Source organism: Dromiciops gliroides, chromosome 3 (assembly GCF_019393635.1).
Source record: "Dromiciops gliroides isolate mDroGli1 chromosome 3, mDroGli1.pri, whole genome shotgun sequence".
Lineage (NCBI taxonomy): Eukaryota > Metazoa > Chordata > Mammalia > Microbiotheria > Microbiotheriidae > Dromiciops > Dromiciops gliroides.
This window is the reverse complement of record NC_057863.1, coordinates 444,343,748-444,357,764: the sequence shown is the minus strand read 5'-3', so window position 1 is coordinate 444,357,764 and position 14,017 is coordinate 444,343,748. Positions and strand designations below refer to the sequence as shown.

The 14,017-nt window shown below is 41.4% G+C and overlaps 1 protein-coding gene and 1 pseudogene across 1 annotated transcript in view; one reads left to right on the top strand and one right to left on the bottom strand.

The window, feature by feature from the left end:
• MYO3B (myosin IIIB) overlaps positions 1-14,017 on the top strand; it is a 600,588-nt gene that overhangs the window by 75,251 nt on the left and 511,320 nt on the right. Inside the window, 1 exon segment of the mRNA XM_043993615.1 lies at positions 8,283-8,428. Coding sequence (XP_043849550.1) covers positions 8,283-8,428 — 146 coding nt within the window.
• LOC122746154 lies at positions 6,766-7,301 on the bottom strand (annotated as a pseudogene).

Below are 14,017 nucleotides of genomic sequence, written 5' to 3'. Positions count from 1 at the left end.
AAAATACCCTGAGAGGAGAGCAAAAAATGGTAGGCTTCTGTTTAGGAAAGATTTTTTTTTTTCCTGAGGCAAGGTGATATAGTGGAAGAAATACTGGAGTCAGATTAGATCCTGCCTCTGACACTAGCAGTTTGACCTTAAAAAAGGAACTAAATCTCTCTGAGCCCCAGTTCTCTTATCTGTGAAATGGGGATAATGCTCCCTGTCATCTCTACCTCACAAGGTTGTTTTGATGAGCAAGGGAAATGAACTTAGGCAGCATCCCTTCTACCAAAGGATTTTGAGCAGCTTAGATGAAGCTTGCTGGATAGCATGAAAATCTTCAGTGTGTGTGGATACACTGACTAAAGAGAGACTATCTGCAAGAAACAGTGTCACCTTCCCCTTGTCCTTGTAGAGAAGAAATATGCCTAGGGGTAGGGGTAGGGTGGGGATAGAAACTTTTCTAGATACAAAGATCCTGTGGTTGAATTGCAAAATGAATTAATGAAAAAAAACATTTATTAATATACTTAATTATGACTCGGGCACTGTGCTAAGCACTAGGGATATAAATATAAAAGTGAGATAGCCCTTGCCCTGAAGGGGCATACATTCTGTTTTGTTTTTGTTTTTTGCAGGGCAATGAGGGTTAAGTGACTTGCCCAGGGTCACACAGCTAGTAAGTGTCAAATGTCTGAGGCCAGATTTGAACTCAGGTTCTCCTGACTCCAGGGCCAGTGCTCTATCCATTGCGCCATCTAGCTGCCCCAAGGGGCATGTATTCTAACAAGGGTAGACAACACCCATAGTAAAATGATGGTCAAGAAAGAGTGTTTTGGTTTGGGATAACTTTCCCCAGGCATAGCTAGGGTTAAGAAGCAGGGTCTTTAGGGCAGGAGCTGAAGTTAAGTGGTATAACTCTTTTTAGGCATGGCCTCCAGGAGGTAGGTCTAGTTTGCACAGCAATGTGGCAGTGGCAGTATGGAAACTGGTCTGTCAGACCTCGTGGTGCCTTGTATGTAGTAGGAACTCAAGCTGTAGCTGATAAATTTAGACATCAGTCTGGAATACCAGTTGTTTGACATTAACTAATCAACAGGCATTTATTAAGTGTCTGCCTCTTGTGCCAGGCAATGTCCAAGGTGCTGGAGATATGAAGACAAGAGGCACACTTTCTCTTAGAGAAAACAAATGCATGTATAAGTATAACCACCAGGAGGCCTTGCGCCAGATTTAGTTTGCTGTCTGATGGGGGCAGATTTAAGGATGTTCTGGAGCCAGCCCCAACCAGCTGGTGACAACAGCAAATTGTTAAAATTTCAGAATGAGCACTGACACATCAGAAATGAGCAGACAAATCAAGGCTTAAGTTATTGTTTTGTTAATTTTCTAAATTTAAGAAAGGGATGGAGGAAATGTTAATATGGATTGAATTTACAAGTATGCCCTATGTGCTTTTTTTCCTCATAGAGTTAGTTGTTAAACATTTCCCAGCACATCCCTGTGCAGATTGAAAAGGGCCAGGTTTATAATAAATTTTGTTCTTGGGAGTATATTTTTGAAACATATAAATGATTTCTGATTATGCCCCTAGTTCGAAGGGGATCCCAGCTCTGCCATTGGAAAGTTCACTTTCTCCTGTGTGACTCCTAGAACTGTCTAGCAATCTTATGCCACGAGCAAAGAAAAGGTCACAGAGATAAAAGGGACAAGGTTAACTCCATGTGTCTATGAGAAGGATCAGTCAGATGAAATCTTTAACAGGAAAAAAGAGTTGAGGAAGGGGATAAGAATCTCCCCTCCCCTCTCCATGCAGAGTCCTGTGCGCCCTGCTGCTTGGCCCTCAACCCCAGATTTTTGCCTGTCAGTCTCCCTTGTATGTGTGAATTTGAGGAGTTGCTGATGTTGCTCTTGATGCCCCATGCCGTCAACCTCCTTCTCTTTAAGAGATCTTTTGAAACTCTCACTACGATGAAAATTCTGACCTTCAATTCTGATAAGCCATTAGTTTCTTCTCTTCCCAAGATGGGAAAAAATACAATTTCTAGGGTTTTGTTTTGTGTGTGAGAAACTTGGGCTCTCCTCAAGGCAACCGGTTTAAGCCTTTACCAGAAGTACTATTACATGCACATATACAGAATAAATCAAAATAAAAGGTAGTTTAGGCATGGAGGGCACTAGCAGTTGGGAGTGAGAGGGGAAGGTCATGAAAAGCTCTCTGTAGAAGCCTACACTTGTTCATGGAATCATAGGTTCAAGGCTGGAATAGATCCTGGGAGTCACCTAGACTCAACTCCCCCTAATTTTATAGATAGGGAAACTGAGGCCAAGAGAGGTTAAGTGACTTCCTCAAGATTACACAGGTAGTAACAGAGCTGAGATTGACCCTAAATCCAGCATGCTGTACAAGGCTGCCTCCCTACGATCAATGGATTGACGCATTTTGTACTTTTGAAACGGTAGTCTTGTGTAGACATAGCCAAAAACATTTGTCTTCGGGGACTGTGCCAATATTGAATCATTGCTTTACACAAATCCTTCCATTCTACAGATCATGTTCAATTCTTTTTTGGATAATTCTATGAACTTTGTTGTGAAGTTGGGTTGCTCAATAGATCTTTCTGCCAGGTGAGGGCTGTGTTTTAGAAAGAGAAGAACTTGGCCAGTTGACAATTCTCCATCTATGAAACAAGCTGACCTCATCTGTGATCTGTGGCCAAATAAGAATTGGGGCACGTTTGTGAAAATAAAAGAGGAAAAGTAGTGTCTCTCTCTCTCTCTCTCTCTCTCTCTCTCTCTCTCTCTCTCTCTCTCTCTCTCTCTCTCTCTCTAGTGCTATAAGATTATAGGTTTACAGTGTTAAGGGATGTCGAAGGTCACTGCAGCTCCCTCCCTCATTTTACTATCATCATACAGGTTCCCCATCACCACATGACTGCATTCTTGCAGTAATATCTTAATAAATTTTCTGGGCTCCACTCTCCTCCTCTACCTAAACCTATTGATAAATAAGACATTGGAGGGTACCCCTTCTTGTAGGAGGACTTCTCTAAGGACAGTCCCCCTATTTTTAGGGGTATCTCCAGGGATGTGCCAGATATAGCTCCTATCAGCTTAGAAGAATCATTGTTAAATTTGCAGTGAGGGTATCTATCTTTCAGAAATAAACAAAACACTACACCTTAGATCTTGATCTGTTGTCTGATTGTCTCCACTTGAGTGATGGGGGGGAAATGCTAATAATGCAGATTAAATTTAAAAATGTGTCATGTGTACATTTTTATTTTTCAAAGAGCTGGTTGTTAAACATTTACCAGCACACCCTGGTGTCTGTTGTCTCTCCTTTATATTCATTTATGTATACATTATATGTCTCCAGCAAAACAGAAGTTTCTTGGGGCAGGGGTTATTTTATATGCTAAGCTTTCCCCAGTGCCTGGCACTTAGTATGTGCTTTATAAATGACTGTTGGATTGAGTTGAACAAGAAGCACTTGGACTTGGTTCTAAGCTAGGTTCTTGCCAGAACATATGACCAGGCACATACTTAGGACAACAACATAATGTAATGAAAAAAAAAACCCAACTGATGAAAGCAGATACTTTATATATCTGTATTTTCCTTCCCCCATACCTCTTCCCCCTTCTTCACCTTGATAGTTAACTTTGTTCTTTGGGAGAAAGTCTTCATATACGTGAACATAATTATTACAGCATTTTCTGTGATAAGAAAAAAACCCCCTGGAAACAAGGTAGATATCCATCAATAGGGGAATGACTAAACAAATTATGATATATGTAAATGTAATGGACTATGACTTTGCTATAAGAAGTGATGAATGTCATGAAAACACAGAAACATGAAAAAACTCATATGGACTGATTCAAAGTGAAGTAATCAGAACTAGGAATATAATGTACAAAGTAACTACTAGAATATAGATGGAAACAACAATAACCAAACAACTGAAACTGAATGGTGTGAAATTATACTGACCAAACTTGGCCTTAAAGAAAAGGCTTCTTTGCAGATGTGGGAAATCATGGAGATGAGAACTGCTTAAAATGTCTGGCTCTTCTGATATACTGGTTGATTTAAAAAAAATTTACCTTTTTTTTTATATATTCCTGGGGAGGATATACTAAGAAATGCAGTTTGTTATATTGTGAGCATCTTGAAGGCAGGGATTATGTTTTGCCTCTTTATAGCCCCAAGTACTTAGCACAGTGCTTGGCACATAGTAGGTGTTTAAGGAATGTTTCTTGACTTTGGTTTAAAATTAAACATCAACAAAATTTTTTTTAATTTTAAAAAAGTGTACAATTCTTTGGGTTTTGGGGATGGAGTCACTATAACCTGTGTTTAGCCAAAAGGCTAAAGGCAGAGATCATTGCCTGGAGAGGAATCAAGTCTCATTTGAGAAGAAAGAAAAAGGTCTAGGGGAATGGGTAAGATGTCTCTGGGTACCAGGCCTCATTCCATCTCATAGGTAGATAATCACCATGCATCCCCTCTTCTAGCCCTTGGTAAATTCATGTCTGTAAGTAATAATAACAATTGGACAAGACCTATGCAGAACCAGTGCGAGATTAAATGTCTCAGTAGGTCTTTGTTGTAGTCCTGGGTCAATAGCTGTTTGACCTTGGACAAGATAATCTCCTTCCTTAGGCTTCAGTGTCTTCATCTGTCTAATGAAGCATCTCAACTAAGTGAGGTCTAAGGCTCCTTCCAGCTTTAATATTCTGTGAATCTATGAACTCCACTTAAAAAAAAAAGTTATATGATTTGAGTCTGCATAAAACCAGAATCAGAGCTATAGTTGGGCTCAGTAATCTGTGCCTTCTCCATTTTCTATGAACCACAGGAAGCTCTACTTCTTTAAAAGAAAAATCTTGCTGGCCTGTATTGTAGCAAAGGACATGAGCCAAGGACTGTGCTGTACACCTTTCCTCAGAAGCTCTGACTCATTCAGTCAGAGTCTCTTTTCAGAAGCTGGCAGGTCAGTGGCATTAATTGTACAGTGCATGTCTCTCTTGCTAGCAACAGGAGCAGAAGGCATCAGAGCTCCATGCTTTTACCAGAGCCAGTGTTATATGCCTCCAGCTACTACTTCCAAGCATGTGCCAACACTTTCTTTTTGGCCTGGAAGAAGAATGCCTTGTTCCAGGTGGCCCCGGGGCATCCTCAAATTGGGTAGGGAAGTGTTTCAGTTCCAACAAAAGTACCCCAAAGCACCTCCCTGAATGCCACCCCCCCCTCCACCTTCTGCCTAACACTTGATCATTCCCAAGGCAGCCTGAATACAAGCAGTCTTAGCGAACACTAAATCTTATGGGAAAGATCTGTTCCCGAGACAAATGCAAAGAGAAGATAGATGGATGGCTTGGTGACAGATGGGCAGTTAGGTGGCACAGTGGATAGTTATGCCTGGAATCGGGAAGACTTCTCTTCCTGAGTTCAAATCGGCCTCAGACACTTATGAGTGGTGTGACCCTGGGTGCAAGTCACTTAACCCTGTTTGCTTCAGTTTCCTCATTTGTAAAATGAGCTGGAGAAGGAAATGGCAAACAGCTCCAGTATCTTTGCTTAGAAAATCCAGAATGGGGTCATGAAGAATTGGATATGACCGACTAAACAATAAGCCATGACAGATCTGAGAATGACAGGTTTGGTGGCATTCTGCCTCTGGAACTGTTAGCCCCAATCACAGCAGAGGCAGTTGATGCTGAAAATGGAAAGAGTAAAGTCAGACAGACATTGACAGGAAGAGTCAACATTTGAGGAAATTACATCTTTGATACTGATTATGTCAGTTATCAGTACTTCAGAAGCAGTATGGCATAGTGGGAGAGCATGTAGAGCTGAGAGTTATAAAAACATGGGTTCAAATTTTCCCTCTGATACTTAAAAATTAAAAAAAGCTCTCTGAATCTCAGTTTTCTCATCTGTAAAATGGGAATGCGAATTCTTGTAATACCTACCTCATAGGGTTGCTGTGGTTCCCAAATAAGATAAAGTCTATAATAAAATACTTTGCAAACCTTTAAAGCACTGCATGAATGTCAGCTATTATTTTTATAATCATGAGAAGCAATCTGGCACAGAGGAAGAAATGAGAAGTCAGGTTTTAGTCTTGACTCTGAAGAAGCAGCTTCAATTTGCTTCAGCTTCCTTATCTGTTAATTGGCAGTAATTTTTACTTGAGTTCCTTGTCCTGTATAGTAATTGAGACACAGTAGAGAATGTTATTTAAAGGGCCTCTAAACTCTAAGCTTTAATTATTAATGTTAGATCTCTGGGAAACACAATAGAAATGAGCCATTTCAGCCCCACTTTTTTTTTTTTTTTAGTGAGGCAATTGGGGTTGTGACTTGCCCAGGGTCACACAGCTAGTAAGTGTTAAGTGTCTGAGGCCGTATTTGAACTCAGGTACTCCTGAATCCAGGGCCGATGCTCTATCCACTGCACCACCTAGCTGCCCCCTCAGCCCCACTTTTTGACAGATGAGGGAGCTAAGTCTCAAAGAGGGGGACTTGTTCAAGGTCATAGAACTTGTGAAATTGTTGCTATTGGCTGATCCAGGCTTCTTGTGGGAAGCTCTATAAAAGATGAAAACTGTCTTGAAGAGAAATTATTTTTCTTTTCTTTTTTTTAAACAGTGATAAACAGATTTTATTCATTTATTTATGAAACATGAAAGAATATGTTAGGGGGAGATTATTCCTGGATAAGGCAAAAATACTTGGGAGTCCCAAGGAAGCAGCTGAGGAAGGAGATGCTGGACTAACAGTCAATCTTTCTCAGCTCTGCAATCAGCTCATCCCAGATCTTTGTCAGTTCTTCAGTTTTGTGGTTCTTCTGCTGAAGGGCTCTTTCTAGAGACTCCACTTTCAATTGCTCTTTTCTGAGGGCAGTGTGGAGAGAGCTGTGCTCTCAGCCTTGGCTCTCATCCGAACCCGAGCAATATCTGCATTGGCTTTATCTAGTTTTTCTTCTGCATGGAGTTTCAGGGCCTGACACCTCTGCTCTTCTTGTTCGACTCGAGTTAAGTAGTCTCGAAGACATTTTTTCAAAACTTCTTCATGCTTCTTAAACCCCTCAATGCTCCAGAATAGATCAGACAGGGATCTCTCCATGGAATCCAGGCCTGCCAAGGCCTGTTCTATCTTCACGGTTGGCTGCTGGAAGCTCTTTTGAGAACCCATATTCGTCCTCTGCTCATCCTCAATGGTCTTTTTGTATTCAGCCACAATTTTCCTTATTTCTAAGACTTCTTGTCAGGTCTCTTCATATTTTTTCTTCCATTCATTTGCTTCAATTTTTTAGTGATTATCCCAGAAGAGTTTAGCCTGGTCTCCTCCTTCTCCTAAGTATTCCTCCACCATGAGGTTGTCTGAGCAACAAACTGAGAGAGGGGGAAATGGTTTTTCATAATTATTATTAGCAACAGTAGTAATAATATTCTGTCTGGACCTGGAGTTTTCATGTGGAAATGGTGTCTACTAATGCATATGGGCAATTTATCTCTGTAGTTTGAGAGTTGCCTTGGCACTGAGAGTTTAAGTGACTAGACCATAATGATAATACTAAATATAATGCTTACTATGTGCCAGGCACTTTATAATTATTACCTCATTTGATCCTCACATCGACCCTGGGAGGTAGGTGCTGTTATTATTCCCATTTTATAGACGAGGAAACTGAGGCAAACGGGGGCTAAGTAACTTGCCCAGGGTTACCCAGCTAGTAAGTGTTGGGGGGGCCGGCCTTGAACTCAGGTCTTCCTGACTCCAGATTCAGCCCTCTGTCATCAGTATCATGCTGCCCCCTCTTTTCAGTATCTTGTGAATAGTGACAAGTATAAGGACACAGAAATAACATTTGGGGGGGGGGCAGGGCAATGAGGGTTAAGTGACTTACTCAAGGTCACAGAGCTAAGTGTCTAAGGCCAGATTTGAATTCAGGTCCTCCTGAATCCAGGGCCAGTGCTTTATCCACTGCACCACTTAACATAACATTTTTAAAAGCAACTACACAAATATCCTTTGACCCTAAGACAGCCAGGTGGTCACGTTGTCTTTTATTTATTTATTTTTAAGTCGGGGAACACCCTGAGCAGGGTCAGTCTTTTTTTAAATAGAAAAGAGTCGGTTTCTTCTTACTTTAGGAATTCTGAGTCAGTGAAGGCAGGGTAGCAGAGAGGAGGCTATGATTGACAGAAGACCCCTTCTTACATTGAAGGGGGTGTGGCCTGCTGCCCAGTGAAGGTTAATGTCTCACGTCCTGCTTTTGTCTGATAGGTCATTGCTTGCGAACAGCAGTACGACTACTCTTATGATGCTCGATGTGACGTCTGGTCCCTGGGGATCACAGCTATAGAGCTGGGGGATGGAGACCCACCCTTGTTTGACATGCATCCTGTGAAAACCCTCTTTAAGATTCCAAGGTACGGCACTAGATGGCTCTCTTGATTCATTAGTTTGTTGTTTGGGGGGGGGGGAGAGCCTAGTTAGAAGGATGATAAATATTTCATAAACAATTTTGCCACTGAATCCTAAGAAAGCTTCAGTGGAAAAATTATTTTCTTTTAAAAAAGAAAAAATGGTCTTGTATGAGAACCCACAAGGAATTATAACACCTAGTTGAAACAATTGCTTTCAGTCCTTTTCTGATTTTTTTTTTCTTGGATGTTGATTTTTTTCTGCTCCTCACAGAAGACTACAGATATAATTCTGGATAAAGGTTTTCGTTTTTGTTTTATTTCTAAATCACATAATCATGCATTTCAATATTATTCAACTGGAATGTTATTCCAGTATATTGGAGAAAGTATGGTCAAGAAGGTATTTGTGTCATGGATGCACCATCTTTTACTGAACCCATCAGAAATGTTTTAGTCGGGCTTCTCACTCAGGTAGGAGTTGGCTTCTAAAGTGTCCTCTAAGACTAGGGTTCTGTGAGCCTGTGACAACCTTCAGTCATGATATATCTTACCCTTGTGAGGCTTCAGTGAGAGCAGCATCCGTGAAGTCATCTGTGGAGTGTGTTTAAATGTAAATGTATTTTATTCTGCCTTTACCTAATAGGAGGATTGTACACGAGCCTGGATCTTATAGCAAGTAGGATGTTTATTTTCTTGTTGATGCCTGCTTTTTCTTCTGAATCGGGCCTGCATCTGGGCAGCTCCCTGGTTTTAGTTACTGGAAAGAACTGGGGAGAGAACAATAAAAAGCTTCTATCCAAGGACTCGGTCCTAGGCTGGTAGCTGATTGACATCTATTTATGTCTTCCACGTTTCATTTACAAAGGAAGCCTGGGGGCTGGCTGATAGCAATTTTAAGGCTTTAACAATACAAGTGTTTGACCTTTCCTTATCTGCACAATCACATAGTTATCACAGGCTTTCAAAATTTCTCTTGATTGCAATTTGCATTTCTGATTAGGTCTATTTATATGCAGATGAGGCTCCCTAGCCTTCTGCGTCACAATGTTATCTATGTCTTCTGCTTCCACTCAACCCAGATGGGAACAGCCACCACTCTCTAGAAATTATCTGGGCCTAAACCTCATCTTCTTGCCTTTACACAAGCAAATAAAGGAGCAAAGGAGACTTGGGGAGAATGGCAGGACTCTAAGGCAGATGGGTGCATGCCCCATTTTATTAAAGTGGGGTTCAGAAGCATGGGCAAGGGCAGGAGATATGTGGAGTGTTTGGTGTGGCTCACCCGATTTATCTTTCTGGAAATGACCATAATGTTGCTATAGAGACAGCATAACTTCCCACTCTTCCCTGGTACAATAGAAATTCCTAGAGGACATATTGTTTCCTTTTTGTCTTTACCACCCAGCACAGTGCCTAGCACACAGCAACCTCTTAATAAAAGTTTCTTAAATCGATCAATGAATGAATGATTCATGACTAATTCAACAGATGTTTATTAAACCCCTGCTATGTGGAATGTGCTCTGTTAGAAGCTGGCCCCCCTTAGACACTCCCATTGTCTAATAAATAAGCCAAGTCCCTGTCCTCATGGTGTTTACCACCTAGCAAGAGGGATAAGCTAACTCCTTCTAGAGGCTTGAAGTTGCACAAAGCAGACTTTCTTACCACCTACATCAAAGGGTAGTTGTTATTATAAAGGTGATAAAATGTGTACTGAAAGGCAGCTGTGGATATTATTGGATGGTAAACACTATTTGTATGACCATGGGAAAGTCATTTAATATATTTATGTTCCAGGCAATGTTCTAAGACTAAGTATGAGAATAGCTGCCAGGCTGTATTAGTAGGAGTTTTCTTACTGGGAGACTCCTTATGCCATTGAAATTGTAGGTCTAGACCCCCTTCTCCCAGTCCCCAAATGTATATGGAGGGCTATGACATAAGCATTTTTTCTGTTCAGTCATTGTATGGGACATTTGCCTCAGTTTACCCAAATAATTCGAGGAGACCACTGAGTCAAGCAGAGACAGATTTATTTCATTCTCATGAGAATGGGTGACCTCATGCAAGGAATGAGGAGCGCACTGGTGAGCTTAGGAGTTGGGTTTTTATAGAAGTTTGAGGGGGCAGTCCCCTCATGTACTAGGTGGGCTCACAACCTAACATCCAACCCTGTCCCACCTGGTACCCGTGTTGAGCTTGTGATCAGGGTATGGAGGCATGGTTAGCTAGGTCCCAGAGCTGGAGGAAGAGGAGGGGGAAAGGGTGCAGGTGGTTGCGAAATCACTCCTGTGTAAGGAGGTGGGGTCTGGTGGTTGTAAAACCACTTCACCCATGTGAGGGGAGGGGTGGTACCAGGAGCAAGGGGCTTTGGAATGCAAGAAGGGAGGGGTGGTACCAGTGTGGGTTTGCACTAACAGGAGACAGCAAAGAGGAGGGGGGTTGGGGTACACCACGTTTAGTAAGGCAAAATATGGCTCTCAGGGAGCTACGATACCCTGCTTGGCCAAAGAACAAGGGGAGGAGGTGTGTTTTAGCAATGGGATGGAATATGGACAGTGTGGCCTAGCAATAACAGGGACTGGGGGCTGGTAACTTTCCACACCCCAGTCTCAGAGTCTGAGCTGACTCAAGTTCACTACATCCCACTCAGTCATTATCAGCTGTATCTGACTCTTTGGGACCCCATCTGGGGTTTTCATGGCCAAGTTTTCTTTGCCATTTCCTTCTCTAGCTCATTTGACAACTGAGGAAACTGAGACAAGGTTAAGTGACTTACCCAGGATCACATAGCTAGAAAGTGACTGAGGCTAGAATTGAACTTCTCTTCCTGACCATAGGCCCAGCACACTTTCCCCCAGCCACCCAGTTGTCTATGACATAAGCATACATAGGAAGTAAATTAGACTGTGATGAATAGCTAGCCTAGGTGGGTAGAGGGCTGGTCTTGATGTTAGGAAGATCTAGATTCAAAACCTACCTTTGACACATACTGGTTATGTGACCATGAAAAAAATAACTTAATTCTCCTGCTTTGCTTCCCTCTAAGACTTAAGTGATCAGAGTTGTGGTTCTTTATTGGTTAAGGCAGCATCCTACAGTATGCAAACACAGATTTAAATCCCCCCCCCAACCTCAAAACAACAACAAAAGATATGGAGTACAAAGGACTATGAGATTAAATGATGGAAGAATCATTTCCTCTTGGGGGATACTTGGGGAGGGGGTGCTTTCTTCTTCTTGAAGAGGACAGTGAAATCAGGTGATGTGACTTGCAGTAAATTAGATTTAAGTGAGAGAGGGCTGTACAAAGTCACCAACTTCATTCTCTTCTCCAGAGCCATCTGGGTCCAGTGCAAGATTATATATCAGGACAAGTGGGGATGGCCCTGGGTGTATGAGGAAATTGGGGTTAAGTGACTTGCCCAGGGTCATACAGCTAGAATGCATCTGAGGTAAGATTTGAACTGGAGTCTTCCTGACTCCAGGGCCAGTGCTTTATCTACTGCACTACCCAGACGCCCAGATCTATAGCATACCTGATAGGTAGTCAACTAGTTTTTTTTAGAAGATCTCCAAGGAGATGTCCTCACAAAGTTGACTTTCACCTTTGGGCAGATCTAATTTTTGGAATTTTTTTTCCTTATGTCCAACATATCCATTGATTTCTTAACGTATCAGTTCATTCTGGCCCAATACCATTCCTATCTCCTATAAAGGAGTCTAGTCAATAAGCACTAATTAAGTACCTCCAGTGTACCAGATGCTGCTCTAAGTCTTGGTCTGGTCTCAGATCCTTGTAGAGCCTTATCTCCCCCCTCCCCCCAACAAGATTATATAGATAATGACAGAACTGAGACTGGAAGCCAAATCCTCCCTTAGATTCTTTTACCTTTGACTTTTTTTTTTTGTACTTCTATTTAGATACTGATTAGTCAATCAACTAATCAGTCAGTATTTATTGAGCACCTGCTATATACTTAGCAATTTGTGACCTGCAAGTAATTGTTAGCCCCATAATTTAAGGGGTCCATTTTGTATATGGGAAAACAATAGAATAAGTAAATTCTTACAGTCCATCTCTGTTTACATATCTCCCACTACTGAAGAAATGCCTACAATCCCTAGTTAGGAAATGCAAGAGAATTAACAATAGATCAAAACATTCAGTTTCAGATTTCCCTTAGAGCATTTGCCTGCATTGCTTTTCTTTTCTTTTCTTTTTTTTTTTTTGTGTGAGGCAATTGGGGTTAAGTGACTTGCCCAGGGTCACACAGCTAGTGAGTGTTAAGTGTCTGAGGCTGGATTTGAACTCGGGTACTCCTGACTCCAGGGCCTGTGCTCTATCCACTGTGCCACCTAGCTGCCCCTCTTTTTATTATTTAAAAAAATTCTTCTGTTTTTAACTTCTTTTTTTATTATTATTTTTCCATCTTAATAGTATTTTATTTGCAGTTACATGTAGAGATAGTTTTCAACTTTTTGTTTTTTGCATGGGGCAGTGAGGGTTAAGTGACTTGCCCAGGGTCACACAGCTAGTAAGTGTCAAGTGTCTGAGGCTGGATTTGAACTCAGGTGCTCCTGACTCCAGGGCCAGTGCTTTATCCACTGCGCCACCTAGCTGCCCCTCACTGCCCTCTCAACATTTGTTTTTATAACATTTTGAGTTCCACTTTTCTTAAAACCAGGAAAAGTAGATTGTGATCATTGCCATAAAACCACTGACCTGGTTGAGCAAAAACTCACCGTGGATCAGCCTAGTTGATACTGAATGGTTAAGGGCTAGGGACACTCGCTTAATGGCCAGCATATATTCTGTTTTCCAGCTCAAACAATCTGTTTCATGATTCAGTCCCAGTGCCTTCATGCCATTCTCCGTGATGGACTTAACCCATAATTTGCCACTGGTCATGCATGAACTAGAGCCTGAACTATGTGTCCCACTATAGGCCAGTCATTTTTTTTTTCCTGGCAGTGGGACTAGGGGTCAGGCAGAATAATGTAGTATATAAATTCAAGATTTGGCTCACTCTTGCTTTCAAGGATGAACAAAGCAATCTTTCATTAGTTGGTTCTTTAAGTCTGTTTGCCCTACTCTGGGTAAATCTGTGCATATGATGATAATTTTTATGACCAAAATTTTCTTCCATTCCCTAGGAAGGCTTTTTAGTGGAAAATAGAGGGAGAGATCTGCCAGAATGCTTGAACATCCTGTTCTATGGCCAAATAAAGCTCCAAACACCTCCTACATATGTGCCATTAACTCCCAGTTATCTATAAGAATGGAGAAATCTAAATGGATAATCCTTAAACCATTGATATTTGGCTTTAAATATATATTTTCCAAGCTATTTGAATATGACCTTATTTAATATTCTGTAAATAAGCTACAAATCAAATAATGGAGCTTGGCTACAAAGACCTGATTTGCAATGGGCTTTTGTTTAACTTCTGTTAATACATTCTGAGCTGGGAATAGGTAGTAGGTCATGTTCAGCACCAGCCTCAAGGCCTTTGTCAAACCTTCCTGAATCGGGGAAAGGTGGTGAAATGCAATGTATTTGCTCGTGTGTAAAATGAAGGGGTTAGAGA